The sequence below is a fragment of the Mobula hypostoma genome, chromosome 5 (assembly GCF_963921235.1).
Source record: "Mobula hypostoma chromosome 5, sMobHyp1.1, whole genome shotgun sequence".
Lineage (NCBI taxonomy): Eukaryota > Metazoa > Chordata > Chondrichthyes > Myliobatiformes > Myliobatidae > Mobula > Mobula hypostoma.
In genome coordinates this window covers 159,876,728-159,893,227 of record NC_086101.1, presented here as the reverse complement: position 1 = coordinate 159,893,227, position 16,500 = coordinate 159,876,728, and the positions used below count along the sequence as shown (strand labels likewise).

The window sequence follows — 16,500 nt, the reverse complement described above, 5'->3', positions numbered from 1 at the left end:
TGTCACTGTCATTCTTCTAAACTCCAATGAGTACAGCCCCAGGGCTATCAGACACTGCTCATACATTAACCCTTTCATTTTCTGAATCATTCTCATGAGCTTCTTCGGGATCCTCTCCAATGCCAGTGCATCCTTTCTCAGATAAGGGGTCCACTCAAAATGAACGCTCACACTGCATTTGCCTTCCTTACCGTTGACTCAACCTCCAAGTTAACTTTTAGGGAATCCTACATGAGAACTTCCAAGTCCCTTTACAACTCTGATTTCTAAACTTGCTCCCCATTTAGAAAATAGTCTACGTCTTTCTTCATTCTACGAAAGTACAAGACCATATACTTCCCTGCACTGTATTCCATCTGCCATTTCTTTTCTCATTCTGCTAATCTGTCCTAGTCCTCTGCAGACTCTCTGTTCCTCAACACTACTTGCCCCTCTACCTATTTTTGTATCATCTGCAAACTTGACCACAAATCTATCGATTCTGTCATCTGAGTCATTGATATATAATGTGAAATGAAGCGATCCCAACACCAACCTCTGCGAAACACTAGTCACCGGCAGCCAACCAGAACAGGCCCCCTATATTTCCATCCTTTATCTCCTTCCAGTCACCTAAACTTCTATCCATGCTACTATACCTCATGTATTGATATGGGCTCTTATCTTGTTTAGTAGCCTCATGTGTGGCACCTTGGCAAAGGCCTTCTGAAAATCCAATTAACCACATTCACTGAATCTCCTTTGTCTATCCCACCTGTCATTTCCACAAATAAATCCAGCAGACTTGTCACACAATATTTCCTCTTACGGAACCATGCTGGCTTTGGCCAACTTTATCATGTGTCTCCAAGTACCCTGAAACCTCATCTTTAATGATGGGCTCCAACATCTTACCAACTTCTGAAGTCAGGTCAATTGGCCTATAACTTCTTGTCATTTTCCCTCACTCCCTTTTTAAAGAATGGAGTGACATTTGCAATTTTCCAGTCCTCTGGAATTATTCCAAAATCCTGTGATTCTTGAAAGGTCACTACAAATGCCTCCACAATCTCTTCAGCTACCTCTTTCAGAACCCAAGGGTGTAATCCACCTTGTCCACGTGACATATCTACCTTCAAATCTTTCAGCTTCACAGAAGTACTAGCAACTACACTCACTTCTGCCCCCTGACACTCTTGAATTTCTGGCATACTGCTGGCATGTTCCATGGTGAAGATTACACAAAATACTACCTCTCCAACATCATTTTCCAGAGGTCTGACATCCACTCTTGCCTCTCCTTTACTCTTTAGATCTCTGAAATCTCTAGACCCGGGTTTCTCCATTGGGGTTCCACGGAACACTAAGGTTCCGCGAGAAGTGGCTAGCGATTCTGCGAGAGGTCATGATTTTTTAAAAAAATCATTTTTTGAACTTGGTGGGCACCGACCAAGCAGTTGCGTTAGCAACCTCGTGTGAGGTCTCTCAGCGCAGTGTAAGGCAGTGCGCAGTAGGATCGTGTTTATTTGGTTGAGTACATTCTCAGTTTTTGACGTGAGATAGAGGAGGCCATTGGTAATTGGTAAGCACTCTATTGCATGGAGGGGAGGACGGTAGGCTGATGAGGAGCATGAAGTGCCTTTTCCAAGCATTGAATGCACTTGCCCGACTTGGGTTGTGACATCAGCCACTCCCTCCCAAATTACCTCCCTCCAATTTCTCCTTATGTGCTTCCTAACTTTCCCTTTTATTAAACCCTGTGTTTCACCAACACATCTGATGGTCAAATGTGGCGATTTTTGAAGAGGAGGTTTGAGATGGAAGAAAAGGAACTGCAATCTTCTGAGTTATTTCACAGCACTAGTGCAGCAACTGACTCAAAAAAAAATGTCAGTAAAAAGGCTCAGGAAACAAGTTATTTAGTAGTAGAGCTTATTACCCGGAAAAGGAAAAGTCAGACAATTGGTGAGACGCAATAATGCCAGTATGTAAAATTATAGTGGGTATAATGCTAGGACATGATGCAGTCAAAGAAATTGAAAAGGTTTCACTCTCAAACAGTACAATAAGTCGATATATTGATGCTGAAGAAGTTTTGTATGATATACCAACAAAAAAACAACAGCTTCTCTATCCAGGTTGATGAATCAACAGACTTCACCAATAAATGTCGTGTTGTAGCATTTGTAAGATTTGGAAATGATGGTGAAATTCAAAAAAAACATTTTCTGTTGCAAAGACTTGCCAGAAACAAGCCAAGACTTAATGGTTTGCCTTCACATCTGGAAACAAAAAGTCTGTCTTGGAGGAACTGTGTTGGCATCTGTACAGATGGTGCCCCAACAGTGGTTGGATCCGTGAGAGGTTTTGTTTCTCTTGTGAAAAAAAAAATCCTGACATAGTCACAACACACTGCTTTCTTCACAGAGAAGTGCAGATATTAAAAACTCTAGTAGATTAAATTTTAAAAGTTCTAGATTGTGCTACAAAAACGGTTAACTTTAGTAAACAAAGATGAGTTCACTCAAGAATATTTTAAAACATACATGAAAACCTGGACAAAAAGCACCCAAATCTCCTGCTACTTACAGAAATCTGGTGGTTTAGCAGAGGAAAAGTTCTTAACAGAGTGTTTGAGTTGAAAAGTGACTTGCATGAGTACTCTCAAGAAGATAGTAGGCCAGATATTGCTGAGTACTTTGAGGATGAAGAATGCCTGCTGAACAAGTCTCTGCAGGCACTAGAGAAAATTGAATCTTTGGAAAAAATTGTGTTGCAAAAGGAAATCTAGAAATGTTTCCACTGTTGCTTGGGCTTGAGAGTGAAGTAGGAGATCAGAAAGTCTTGAGACTTATTTAAAACCACCTGGAAGACTGCAGAATAAAATTAAACCGTATTTTTCCTCCCTTTCAACGCAAATGTATGACTGGGTGAGGGACCCTTTCTCTGAATCTTCTGCTCAGTTTGAGAATTTGACTTTGAGAGAAGAGGAAGAACTTTGTGAGCTGCAGTCTGATTGTGCACTCAAGATGAGATTTACTGACCTGCCCTTGGACAAGTCTGGATTTCTGTGAAAGAAGAGTATCCTGCCATTCATAGGAAATCAGTGAACATTTTGCTGCAGTTTCCAACTTCTTGCATGTGTGAGCAAGAGTTTTCTTGTTTAACAAGCATCAGGAACAAGGATGTAAATCGTCTCATTTCAGTTGAAAGTGAATTCCTGTGTGCTTATCTCATGCTTGACCCACAATTGAGTAGTTACACAGCAAAAAAACAAGCACAGGTTTCACATATTAGGTTTATATTTGAACCTGATCATGCCACTTAGTAAGAAAACGATTTTTCAAAGTTTTGTATAAAATTGTGTCTTGGGCTATATTTTTATTCACATCGCTATGGCTTATGGTTTTTAGTAACTTTACTATTCAACGTAATCAATAATTTTGCATGTTGTAAACAGCATTAATTAAAATCATTTTACAAGCTTTATTTAAATTAAATCTACCGAGCTTACCTTTAGGAAAATTAAATCCCACCTTGGCTTAAGCCAGTCATTTAACATTTATTATTTTTGCCCTATGAGTATTTAAAATTTATGAAAGGGAAAGAAAGAGATACATTTCAAGAAAGGTAAGCTAGCTTAACTACCTGTTTTTTTTTCAGGAAAGATTGGCTAAAAATTCATTCTCCACTCAAAAGAGCATTAACAATTATTTTTGGATTATTTTTTATACATCTTACTGATCACACAAACGTACCGTGAGCTATAGCTATAATAATTTTTATGCAGGAGTTCCCTGAGACCTAAAAATTACTTCAACGATTCCTCCAGTGCAAAAAGGTTGAGAAAACCTGCTCCAGTCCCAACTCTAGCTTCGTCAGTCACCCCAAGACCTCAAAAAGTAAGAGTATATGAAAATCCTAAAGCACAGACTGTAAAGATGATTTTCATCAATGCCAAATTATGAATCACCAGAACAAAGCAACAAAAAGAATCAACGCTTTAAGATGTACTCAGATTAAGAAACTACTGTTGAAGTTTCATCCCAGTTACTAGAGCTGGAAGGCACTTGGTGCGTAGAAGGCAGAGGGCAGCTACTTCCTGGGCTCATAGACACTGTGCTTTTCACGCACTGCCCACTGGGAAGCACACTACCATTTTATAATGTGATCAATCCATGTCCGTCACACAGCCTAGAAAGAAAGTGGATGGGGAAGGTTTGGCGAAGATAGGAAACAATGGTGAATGGTGATCCCATGACCCATTAGTGTGACCTAACCGGACCACTTCATGACTCAGCCACTGCCCCACAAACATCATGACCACAGTTCATAAGTCTGCCCGCATAATGTAGCAAGTTAAAATTAAGACCATAAGATATAGGAGCAGAAGTAGACCACTCAGCCCATCGAGTCTGCTCCGCAATTCAATCATGGGCTGATCCAATTCTTCTAGTCATCCCCACTCCCCTGCCTTCTCCCCATACCCTTTGATGCCCTGGCTAATCAAGAACCTATCTATCTCTGCTTTACATGCACCCAATGACTTGGCCTCCACAGCCGCTCGTGGCAACTAATTCCACAAGTTTACCACCTTCTGACTAAAGTAATTTCTCCACATCTGTGTTCTAAATGGACATCTTTCAATCCTGAAGTCATGCCTTTTGTCCTAGACTCTCCTACCATGAGAAATAACTTTGCCATATCTAATCTGTTCAGGCCTTTTAACATTTGGAATGTTTCTATGAGATCCCCTCTCATTCTCCTGAACTCCAGGGAATACAGCCCAAGAGCTGCCAGCCATTCCTCATAGGGTAACCCTTTCATTCCTGGAATCATTCTCGTGAATATTCTCCGAACCCTCTCCAATGTCAGTATATCCTTTCTAAAATAAGGAGCCCAAAACTGTACACAATACTCCAAGTGTGGTCTCACAAGTGCCTTATAAAGCCTCAACATCACATCCTTGCTCTTATATTCTGTACCTCTAGAAATGAATGCCAACGTTGCATTCACCTTCGTCACCACCAACTCAACTTGGAGGTTAATCTTTCAGGTATCGTACACAAGTCCCTTTGCATCTCTGCATTTTGAATTTTCTCCCCATCTAAATAATAGCCTGCCCGTTTATTTCTTCAACCTAAGTGCACCACCATACACTTTCCAAGATTGTATTTCGTTTTCCACTTCTTTGCCCATTCCCCTAAACTATCTAAGACTCTCTGTAGGCTCTCTGTTTCCTCAACACTACCTGCTCCTCTAGCTATCTTGGTATCATCAGCAAATTTAGCCACAAATCCATTAATCCCATAGTCCAAATCATTTACATACATCATAAAAAGCAGTGATCCCAACACCAACCCCTGTGGAACTCCACTGGTAACCATCAGCCAACCTAAATAGGATCCTTTTATTTCCACTCTCTGTTTTCTGCCGATCAGCCAATGCTCCACCTATGCTAGTAACTCTCCTGTGATTCCTTGGGCTCTTATCTTGCTAAGCAGCCTCATGAGCGGCATCTTGTCAAAAGGCCTTCTGAAAATCCAAGTACACCACATCTACTACATCTCCTTTGTCTACCCTGCTTGTAATTTCCTCAAAGAATTGCAGTAGGTTAGTCAGGTAGGATTTTCCTTTCAGGAAACCATGCTGGATTTTGCCTATCTTGTCATGTGCCTCCAGGTATTCTGTAATCTCATCCCTAACAATTGATTCCAACAACTTCCCAACCACTGATGTCAGGCTAACAGGTCTATAGTCTCCTTTCTGCTGCTTCCCACCCCTCTTAACTAGTGGAGTAGCATTTGCAATTTTCCAGTCACCCAGTACAATGCCAGAATCTATCAATTCTTGAAGATCATTGTTAATGCCTCCGCAATCTCTCCAGCTACTTCCTTCAGAACCCCAGGGTGCATTCCATCAGGTCCAGGAGATTTATCCACCCTCAGACCACTTAGCTTCTTGAGCACCTTCTCAGTGTTAATTTTCACTGCACATACTTCACTTCCCTGACACTCGGGAATGTCCGGTACGCTGCAGAAGGCTTCCACTGTGAAGACTGATGCACAATATGCATTCAGTTCCTCTGCCATCTCTGCGTCTCTCATTACAATATCTCCAGTGTCATTTTCTATTGGACCTATATCTACCCTCAACCCTCTTTTACCCTTTATATACTTTAAAAAGCTTTTAGTATCTTCTTTGATATTAGTCACCAGCTTCTTTCATAATTCACCTTTTCCTTCCTAATGATCTTCTCAGTTTCCTTCTGCAAGTTTTTAAAAGCTTCCCAATCCTCTATCTTCCCACTAGCTTTGGCTTCCTTGTATGCCCTCTCTTCTGTTTTTACTTTGGCTCTGACTTTACTTGTCAGCCACGGTAGAGTCCTTCTTCCATTCAAAAATTTCTTCCTATTTGGAATATATATGTCTTGCACTTCCCTCATTTTTCGCAGAAACTTCAGCCATTGCTGCACTACTGCCCTTCCTGCTAGTGTCCCTTTCTAGTCAACTTTGGCTAGTTCCTCTCTCATGTCATTGTAATTTCCTTTATTCCACTGAAATACCGACACATTTGATTTTATTTCTTCCCTCTCAAATTTTAATGTGAACTTGATCATATTGTGATCACTGTTCCCTAAGGATTCCTTAACCTTAAGCTCTCTTATCACCTCTGGATCATTGCACAACACCCAATCCAGCACAGTTGATCCTTTAGTGGGCTCAACAACAAGCTGTTCTAAAAAACCATCCCTTAGACATTCTACAAATTCTCTCTCGAGGTCCAGTACTGGCCTAGTTTTCTCAGTCCACTTTCATGTTAAAATCCCCTTCTTATTATGACATTGCCCTTCTGACATGCCTTTTCTATCACCTGCTGTAATTTGTAATCCACATCCCGGCTGCTGTTTGGAGGCCTCTATACAACTGCTATTTGGGTCCTTTTACCCTTATCATTTCTTAACTCAAGGTGGAATTTAAATTAAGCTGGAATTTAAAACTATGTCCCAGGAGAGACCCTCTCATTCACTTGCAGTGCCAATTTGCACCATATTTTACTGCTTATCTTAGTGCAAAGTATACCAAAGATCTCAGGTCTTTTTGTTCCAACTGTTTGATCCAATTTCAGTGGATAATTAAGGGACAAAAGTGCACATATTGATGATACCATCAAATGCACCAAATATGATGGGAAAATAATACCAGTGTTAGGTGTCAATTGCAACACAATACATGAATATGATATCAGCTTAACCATTTCTAAATAGCTACAGAACACTTTTTGTGTGATTTACACAAGCAAAAAATAATAGTTTTCATAATTTAATTTTGGTGTTCCTATTACTGTAAAAGTCAATTCTAGCTCTTTTCCAACAGATGTCTTCAGTATTTTCCAAATCGACTCAAAGTTATTTGATCTTCTCTCCCACCTAAATTGTACATTCAACCTGATTAACCTCCAATAACCACCTCATCTTCCTTACATGGGAGATATGACCAACCAGTGGCGTGTTTTCTACTTAACACACACTAACTTCAGTTTTGCCAGGGTCCTTTAATGTTATACTTGGAGAAATGTTACCTTCATGAAAAGGACAGTCGCTCTCCCTTTCCCTCAGAAATTCAGCTCTGTTTGAACCAAGGCTACAATGTTGTGTATCTAATATTTCAGTAATTTCTAAGTAATATTATAAATATATTATTTAGTTAAGCACTCTTTGTTTAAATATTTCATTCTGATTATATGTATGAAGTACGTGAATGGCAATCGCCATCTCATCACTGCGTCATAAGTGCATGTCTCACTAAAAGTAAAAATAAACACATACAAGTTATCTCCTGGCTCCATGTTTTTCTTTTCATTGTTTTTTTTTTAATTTTTGGAGTTAACAATCTGGGGCTAAGTAATGTTGGCAACTCCTAGACACACTATTAGTTCATGCGATCCAATGTGAAATGAATTTGGCAGTCACGACGGTGTGAGGAACAAAGAATGATCACTGGACAGACAAGTTAGGATTGAGCTTTAAAGAACAGTGTTGTAATGATAGCAGGAGTTACAAACTTAATTGTCTGTGTTTATCTAACCTGCTTTAACTTGGGTACCTGAACAGCAAAGGTTTAATTCTCCACCATCACCAGTCCGTTCATCTTCATTTTCAAGTTACAGACAAAAATTAGCACAAGTTAAATTAAAGATAGAAATTCAGCTAACAAAAAAGTAGGTACTTACATATATTGGCACTTCATGTTCACTTAACTCCATCTCTTCTACATCTGTGTACAGAAAAAGAACTGTTTTTATAACTACACATTCAAATATTTTAGCATCATATTAAATCTAATCTCCTGGCAAAATAAATAACGTATGGAGCGCAAGAATACGAAGAAACAGATAATGGGTTACAGTGCAGTAAATTGTTAATCTAATAAAGTGATATCATATTATTTCAACAGTATTTAATATGTATAGCACAACAATGTTCATTCCCTCAAGAATTCAGAGAGTAATTTGATCTATGACACACTTAATATGAGTATATTGTAATTCATCTCAAGTACCTGCACTTCGATACCCACTTTTACAGTGTTAAGACATCCAGTTCCTTCAGACATCTTGCTTATTTAAGAAATGAAGCCAGTACTTTATTTCTTTAAACTGTATCTGTAATTGTTCCCCAATCGCAATGTTTAGAGTCCAAGCAAATCTGAAGACCCCAACCTCTGTATATTTTTGGGCCTATTCTAGTGCAGAATGTATTTGACAATATTTCTTTTTCCGAACTATCAAGTTCAACCCTCCCACGCCTAAGAAAGCCATTATAAAAAGGATCAGTGTAGTTCCACATTGATTTCAATTAACTGAAATAAATCAAATTTATTCCTTTCTCAATTCATTTATGGAACTTTATATATCACATGCAGAGCCAACATTTACTGCTCATACCTAATTGCCCTGTGAGAAGGTAACTATGAATCTGAACTGACGCAATCCTTCTAATGAAGGTACTCTTTCAATGCTGTTGGGCACAGATGACTTGGAGGGAAATCTAAAGTTGGTGATGTTCCCATGCTTCTGCAGTCTTTGTCCTTCGAAGTGACACAAAGTGCAGAATTTGGAGATCCATTAATATTTTATAAATAGTTCACACTGAAGCCATGGAACGTCACTGGTGCAAGAAGTGAGTGTTCAGGTGGTGGATGGGGTGCTTATTCATCAAGCTGCTTTGAACCTGATGCTGACAATGCTTTTTGAATGTTGTGGATGCCACACATTTCCTAGCAAATGGATATTAATCTGTCAATCTCCTAATGTGCTTAATGTAAACTGTGACATTAACCGTGACAAATTTACTTCTTCTACTCAGGACAGAATCAATTATAAATGATCCTTTACATATTTAAATAGTCAGCATCTGTTGTGTTACTGGCAGCTTCTTCCTCTTCCTTCACTTCTCATCCCACTTTAGATTCTACAGCTTCAGTAATGTTTGTTCTGTACTGGTGTAAAATCTATAACTGTAGATTACTAACCATCCAAATGACAGTGACACATAGTCTTCACCATCTCTTCCCCCATTGAGAATCCTCTAAAGTTACTCTTCATAAAGTGCTCGTCTTCACAGGAATACTCATCTTAACCATTATAGAGACTTTATATTTAATTGCTGCATTGTCTTAGTGAGGAGAAACGGAAAACTTTGCAAGGAAAGGTTGAATTTAATTGATTCAACTCCACCTTTCACTGAAACAGATCCTCTTTAATGAATGGGCTTCATGGATTAAATGCTTTCCAAAGAAACAAGCCAGAAAACTTCTAAAACTTTCAGAAATCCAATTACCCAAATTCAACAAGTCATCAGAAACACATTATTGCTTATTTTTTTAAAAAAGCAAAAGAAGTTTAGTATAGTATAGCCAACACAAAAGGGAAGAGATGGCAAGACAATTAGAAAAAAAAACCACAAAGGAGATTCCCAGTGATAAAATATTATTGATGTTCATATTTTCACTTTCGTTCTATTCCACATAATTATAGAAGCACTGAGTAAAACAGTATGGAAGCAGGCCAGTCAACCCAATTCATCCATGCCAGTCATGGTACTGATCAAGTCAGTACCAGTCACCCATATTTATGAATCAGAATCAGGTTTATTACCAAAGGTTCATTTTTGTCTTCTCCAGATAGCCATTAAACACAGAAAGAGTATAGATGTTGATGAAAGAAGTGGAATTCATGGAATGGAAGTCCACCCTCCACCAGCATGGAAAAGAAACAAAACTCAAAGACGCCAAGAGCAAAAGACTGCCACGGTAACAGTCACTGAACCCCTATACATAACAACCCCTGACCCCCTCACTCACAGAAAAGAACAGTGGCAGTAGCACCAGACTCCCAACCTCACCTCTTACACACAAAAATGAACAGATCAACCACCCGCTAATTCTCCACAAGAAAGAAAACACCAAACTACGGAAGGAGACCAAAATAAAGTACAGTCCAACTATCACATAAATCTCAGAATATGGGAACTGTCTTTTTGTCTACATATGAGGAGAGCACCCGCACAAACTCAGACCTTCTATAAAGAGTGACCGCTGACTCAAGTCCTAACGCCACAAATCAGGGTCTGAACGCCGCTGACCCATGGTCGAACGGAGCCCACCCGGGACCAAACACCACTGACCCAGGTCCGAATGCCAGCGATCCGGGTCCGAACACACCACTCCAGCTGCTGACCGTCTCTGCTGGGAATCATCACTGACACCCTCCACATTCACCTCAGTGCTTCAGTCTTCCTCACTGCTTCGAGATGGAGTCGTTCATGAGCCCACGCCTCATCTCTGGTCATTTCCATGAGTCTGCTTGTGTTCTCGGTCCTTTACGGACCCAGTCTCTGATCTCCATGAGGCAGCTCTCCAGACACAGCACAGCGCTGGACCCTTCGATGGAGATTCAAACTGTACAGCACAGGATGCAACCATTTCCACAACACAAGCAAGACAAAAAGAACTAGCAGAAGGCTTAGAAAAAGAGAACTGATTGGACAGATTTGCTACTCATTTCGCCCATGCAACGGTTGTTGGCTGGAACCACCATGACCACCATCACTGTCTCATATGACATGAAATTTGTTGTTCTGTGGCAGCAGTACAGTGTAATGTATAAAACTACCATAAAGTACAAAATCAATAAATAATGCAAAAAAAAGAATGGTGTTCATGAGTTCATGGGTCTTTCAGAAATTTGATGAGAGGGGATGAAGCTATTCCTGAATAATTGAGTGTTGGGCTTCAGATATTTGTAGCCCTTCCCTTATGGTAGTAATAGTAACAGACGGCGAGGGTCCTTAATGATAAATGTTGCTTCCTCAAGGTATTCTGTCGATGGTGGGGAGGGATGTGTCCATGATGGCTGAGTCTGCACCCTCTGCAGCATGTTGTGATCCTGTGCATTCAGCCTCCCTTTATACTAGGCTCTGATTCAACCAGTTAGAGTGTTTTCCATGGTACATCTATAGAAATTTGCTAAGGTCCTTGGTGACATACCAAATTTCCTGAAGCTCCCAACAAAGTAAAGCCACTGATATGCCTTCTTAGTGATTGTATCAATGTGTTGGGCCTACGACAAATCCTTGGAGGCGTTGACACCCAGGAACCTAAATCTGCTCACTCTTTCCACTGTTGATCCCCATCAATGAGGATAAGTGGATGTTCTCCTGACCTCCCCTCCCTGAATTCCACAATCAATTCCTTAGTCTTGCTGAAGCTGACTGTGGAGGTGTAATTGTGACACCACTCATCACCCAAACGATCTCACTCATGTATGCCTGCTCTTTGCCATCTGAGATTCTGCTAACAACAGTGGTGTCTTTGGCGTATTTATAGATGGTGCTTGAGCTGTGCCTAGGACATAGTCATGAGGGTAGACGGAGCAGAGTAATGGGAAAGCACACATCCTTGAAGTATGCCTGTGTTAGTTGTCAGCAGGAGATGTTATTACCAATCCATACTGACTGTGGTTTCCTAATGAGGAAATCGATGATGTAGTTGCAGAAGACAACAGAAGCCCAGATTCTGAAGCCTGATGATTGATAAACAGTAGCCTGATATATGTTTTGTAGTTATCTAGGAACTCTAACACCAAGTCGAGAGGCAGAGAGATTGCATCTGCTGGAGACCACTTTTGGTAGTAGGCAGAGTACAATGGGTCCAGATCCTTGCTGAGGCAGGAGCTAATTCTAGCCATGACCAATCTCTCGAAACACTTCACTTCGGCAGACGTGAATGTTACTGGGTGATAATCATTGAGACAGCTCACCTTGCACTTGGCCACCACTATGATTGTTGTCCTTTCCAAGCAAGTGGGAGCCTCAAACCACAGTGAGAGGCTGAAAATATCCTTGAATGCTCCAGCCAGCTGAACAGCACAGATTTTTGGAACCTGGCCCCACTTGGCCCATATCCCTCTAAACCCCTCCAATCCACGGACTTGTCCAAATGTCTTTTGAATGTTGTTATTGTACCTGCCTGAACGACTTTCTGTGCAGTGCATTCAGTATACACACCACTCTCCGAGGGAAGAATTTACCCTTCCTGTCCCTTTTAAATCTTTTACCTCACACCCTAAACCTTAAACCTATGCCTACTAGTTTTCAGTTCCCCTACCCTGGTCAAAAAAACTATACATGTTCACCCCACGTATGCCCCTCTTGATTTCATTCACCTCCATAAAATCACCCCTCCAATCTCCGATGCTCCAAAAAATAAAGTGCTAACCTGCCCAACCTCACCTTCGAGTGCTGGCAATATCCTCATAAACTTTCTTGGCACTCTAATCATATCTTTCCTATAATATGGTCATCAAAATTTTAACAATACTCCAAGTGTGGCCTCATCAAAGTCACATATAACTGTAATATACTGACCAGCTTCTATACTCAACGACCTGCCTGATGAAGGCCAATGTGTCAAACGGCTTTTTTACAACCCTGTCTATTGGAGGGGGGAGAGGGAGGGAGGAGTTAGATCTTTATTGTCATTGCTGAGAACAATGAGATTGCAGTGTGACTCCATTCAGTGTGAAACAGCGGACTGGCAATTCAATTACTAAAAACACAATGACTGCAGCTTTTCTAAAACACTCTCCAGAGTGTTACATGACCCACCCAGCCAACACACTTTTCATCCCTCTTCCCTCCGGGAGAAGGCTCAGGAGCTTGAAGACTTGTACGGCCAGATTTGGGAACAGCTTTTTTCCAACTGTGATAAGACTGCTGAACAGATCCTGACCCGGATCCGGGCCATACCCTCCAAATATCCGGATCTGCCTTCGGTTTTTTGCACTACCTTACTTGCCCTTTTCTATTTTCTATTTATGATTTATAATTTAAATTTTTACTATTTACTATCGATTTGTACTCCAGGGAGCACGAAGTACAGAATCAAATATCGCTGTGATGATTGTACACTCTAGTATCAATTGTTTGGCGACAATAAAGTAAAGAATGTTTAAATCTGAAAATGCCGGTTGGGCGTTGTACTGTGTACGGGGTAACCAGAGGTTTTAAAAAACATGTCGTCCCTTTCATCGGTGAAGAGACTACGGTTGTTGGAAATGTTTCCAGGGTGACCCCTCTGTGGGAGTGGGGAAGATGTTGGTGGGGCCACTTGGGGGTCTGTGCGTCCGTATGTGTAGCTATTGTAGTGGCTGTGAGGCTGGTATTGTGGCGGTGAAAAGTACTGGGAGGAGCCATCATATTCCTCATCATTGCAAATCCCTCTGCAACAGAGTTAGTCAGTTTTTCAATGTTCGTCGTCAGCCAGGTCATACTGTCCGTGAAATCCCTGTCGGTTGCCTCCATACGCTCCAGTATTTGTTTTTTCAGTTTTAAGTCCTCCTGCGTGAAAGCCAACAGCTGTCTGTCGTTTGGCAATTTCCTTTAAGTTTTTCTAGTCTGTAACTGAACAAATGCGCACCAAGTATACTGTTTCCCCTTCGCTTGTTTTCTGTAGATGTGTCCTGCGCATGCCCAGTAGGAGGAAATTCACCCAAACACCCGTTTTAATGTGGACGGAGGTATTTTCAAAAACACCTGGTGTGGTCGTCTACCGTTTTTACACCGAAACCGGCGTTTTCAAAATTATCCGGTCTAGTGTGGACGTAGCCCAAGTTACAACTGAATTAAAAGCAAGCATCCCCAAAATGAAAAGGAACAGTGGCAGCCCCATTCACTGTGACACAAACATGAGAAAATCTGCAGATGCTGGAAATCCAAAGCAACACACACAAAATACTGGAGGAACTCGGCACCTATGGAAAAGAGTAAACAGTCAACTTGTCGGGCCAAGACCCCTTCATCAGGACTCAATCCACATGAAGGGACGAATAAATGCTGCTCCCCCAGCATTTTTGTGTGAGTTGCTCCCATTCATTGGGACACCCTTCAGTAAACAATGCACTGGGACCTTACCAGTCCTTATCCAGACCTCTGCTCAGCTTCTACATGATGAAGTCACTCAAGCTCAAAGCCAAAGCCAGCAATGACCATTCCACTAGCAGTTGCCTCCTTTCGATTTATTCCTGCACCTTACAATTAGCCGATTGGAATTGCTTCCGCAGACTGCATCTAAAACATTGGCTCTGCTTTCTTCCTGCTCGAAACACACCTGTGTGCCGTTCGAAGAGATTCTTTCTCCAGAGTGTAATTATAGAAATTTCAGCCCTTTCAGCCACAAGCACACCAATCTCCTGATTTAATCCTAGCCTAAGCATAGGACAATTTACAATGACCGATAAACCTACCAACCAATACATCTTTGGACTGTGGGAGAAACCAGAGCACCCAGAGGAAACCCACACCATCTCAGGGTGAACGTACAAACTCCTACAGACAGCAGCGGCCTATAAAGTGTTGTGCTAACCACCACACCACCATGTTGCCCCAAAATACATCCCCATGATTTCTTACCTTCTACCACGTGTTATCAAAACGGCTTTGTTGTGAAAGCCCATTTCTGCATGAATGATACGTGATGTCTGCAGGCAGCATGTACATGAACATATATTCCAGAAGTGTTGCTTAGCCTGACCTTGCAATCCATAAGCTTTGATCATTCACACAGAGGCCAATGCTCCCCATCTTCTTTTGTATTTTCTTAAATAGTAAATTATGTATTAGGACAGTTAATCCTGGGTGACTAACGAGTCCAGCTTCTAATCTTTTTAATATGATAATAACCCTCAAATGATTACAATAGACGGTAGACAATAGGTGCAGGAGTAGGCCATTCAGCCCTTCGAGCCAGCACCGCCATTCACTGTGATTATGGCTGATCATCCACAATCAGTATCCAGTTCCTGCCTTATCCCTATAACCTTTGATTCCGCTCTCTTTAAGAGCTCTATCCATCTCTTTCTTGAAAGCATCCAGAGACTTGGCCTCCACAGCCTTCTGGGGCAGAGCATTCCATACATCCACCACTCTCTGGGTGAAAAATGTTTTCCTCAACTCCGTTCTAAATGGCCTACCCCTTAATTCTTAAACTGTGGCCTCTGGTTCTGGACTCACCCATCAGCAGGAACATGCTTCCTGCCTCCAGCGTGTCCAATCCCTTAATAATCTTATATGTTTCAATAAGATCACCTCTCAGCCTTCTAAATTCCAGAGTATACAAGCCCAGTCGCTCCAATCTTTTGACATATGGCAGTCCCGTCATCCCGGGAATTAACCTTGCGAACCTACGCTGCACTCCCTCAAAAGCAAGAATGTCCTTCCTCAAATTTGGAGACCAAAACTGCACACAGTACTCCAGGTGTGGTCTCACCAGGGCCCTGTACAGCTACAGAAGGACCTTATACTCAATTCCCCTTGTTATGAAGGCCAGCTTGCCATTAGCTTTCTTCACAGCCTGCTGTACTTGCATGCTTGCTTTCAGTGACCGATGTACAAGAACACCTAGATCTCGTTGTACTTCCCCTTTTCTTAACTTGACTCCATTTAGATAATAATCTGCCTTCCTGTTCTTACCACCAAAGTGGGTAACCTCACATTTATCCACATTAAACTGCATCTGCCCACTCACCCAGCCTGTCCAGGTCACCCTGTATTCGCATAACATTCTCCTCACATTTCACAAGGTTAATTACAAAAGTTAAAAGCAAGACTTGGTGCCCTGTAATGGGAGAATGATGACACTTACCAAAAATAGAGAGATCACATAATGTTGTTCATAGAAAAGCCTCTGCATTCTCAAAATGAAGTACGGGCAGTGGGGGGGGGGCGGTGGGGTTCAGACAGAAAATTCCAGAAATACCCAAGTTAAGTTAACATCTCTGTTGGCAAAAGCAGAATTGAACTTTCAAAATCATTGAGAGTTTGAAGGCCAAGGGTTCAAACATAGTCATAGGCATACTTTATTGATCCGGGGGAAATTGGTTAAATTGGTTAAATATTCAAGGCTGAAATGGATAGACAATGAGTCCTGACCTACAGGTGGTGGAAAACTTATGGGGATTGGG

General features: G+C 41.3%; 1 protein-coding gene across 1 annotated transcript in view; it reads right to left on the bottom strand.

Moving 5' to 3' along the window:
- The window catches only part of arhgef28a (Rho guanine nucleotide exchange factor (GEF) 28a), a 410,055-nt gene that overhangs the window by 348,851 nt on the left and 44,704 nt on the right, over nt 1-16,500 (bottom strand). The window contains exon 2 of the mRNA XM_063049236.1: nt 8,212-8,255. Coding sequence (XP_062905306.1) covers nt 8,212-8,244 — 33 coding nt within the window. The 5' untranslated portion in view covers nt 8,245-8,255. The remainder of the gene's footprint in view (nt 1-8,211; nt 8,256-16,500) is intronic.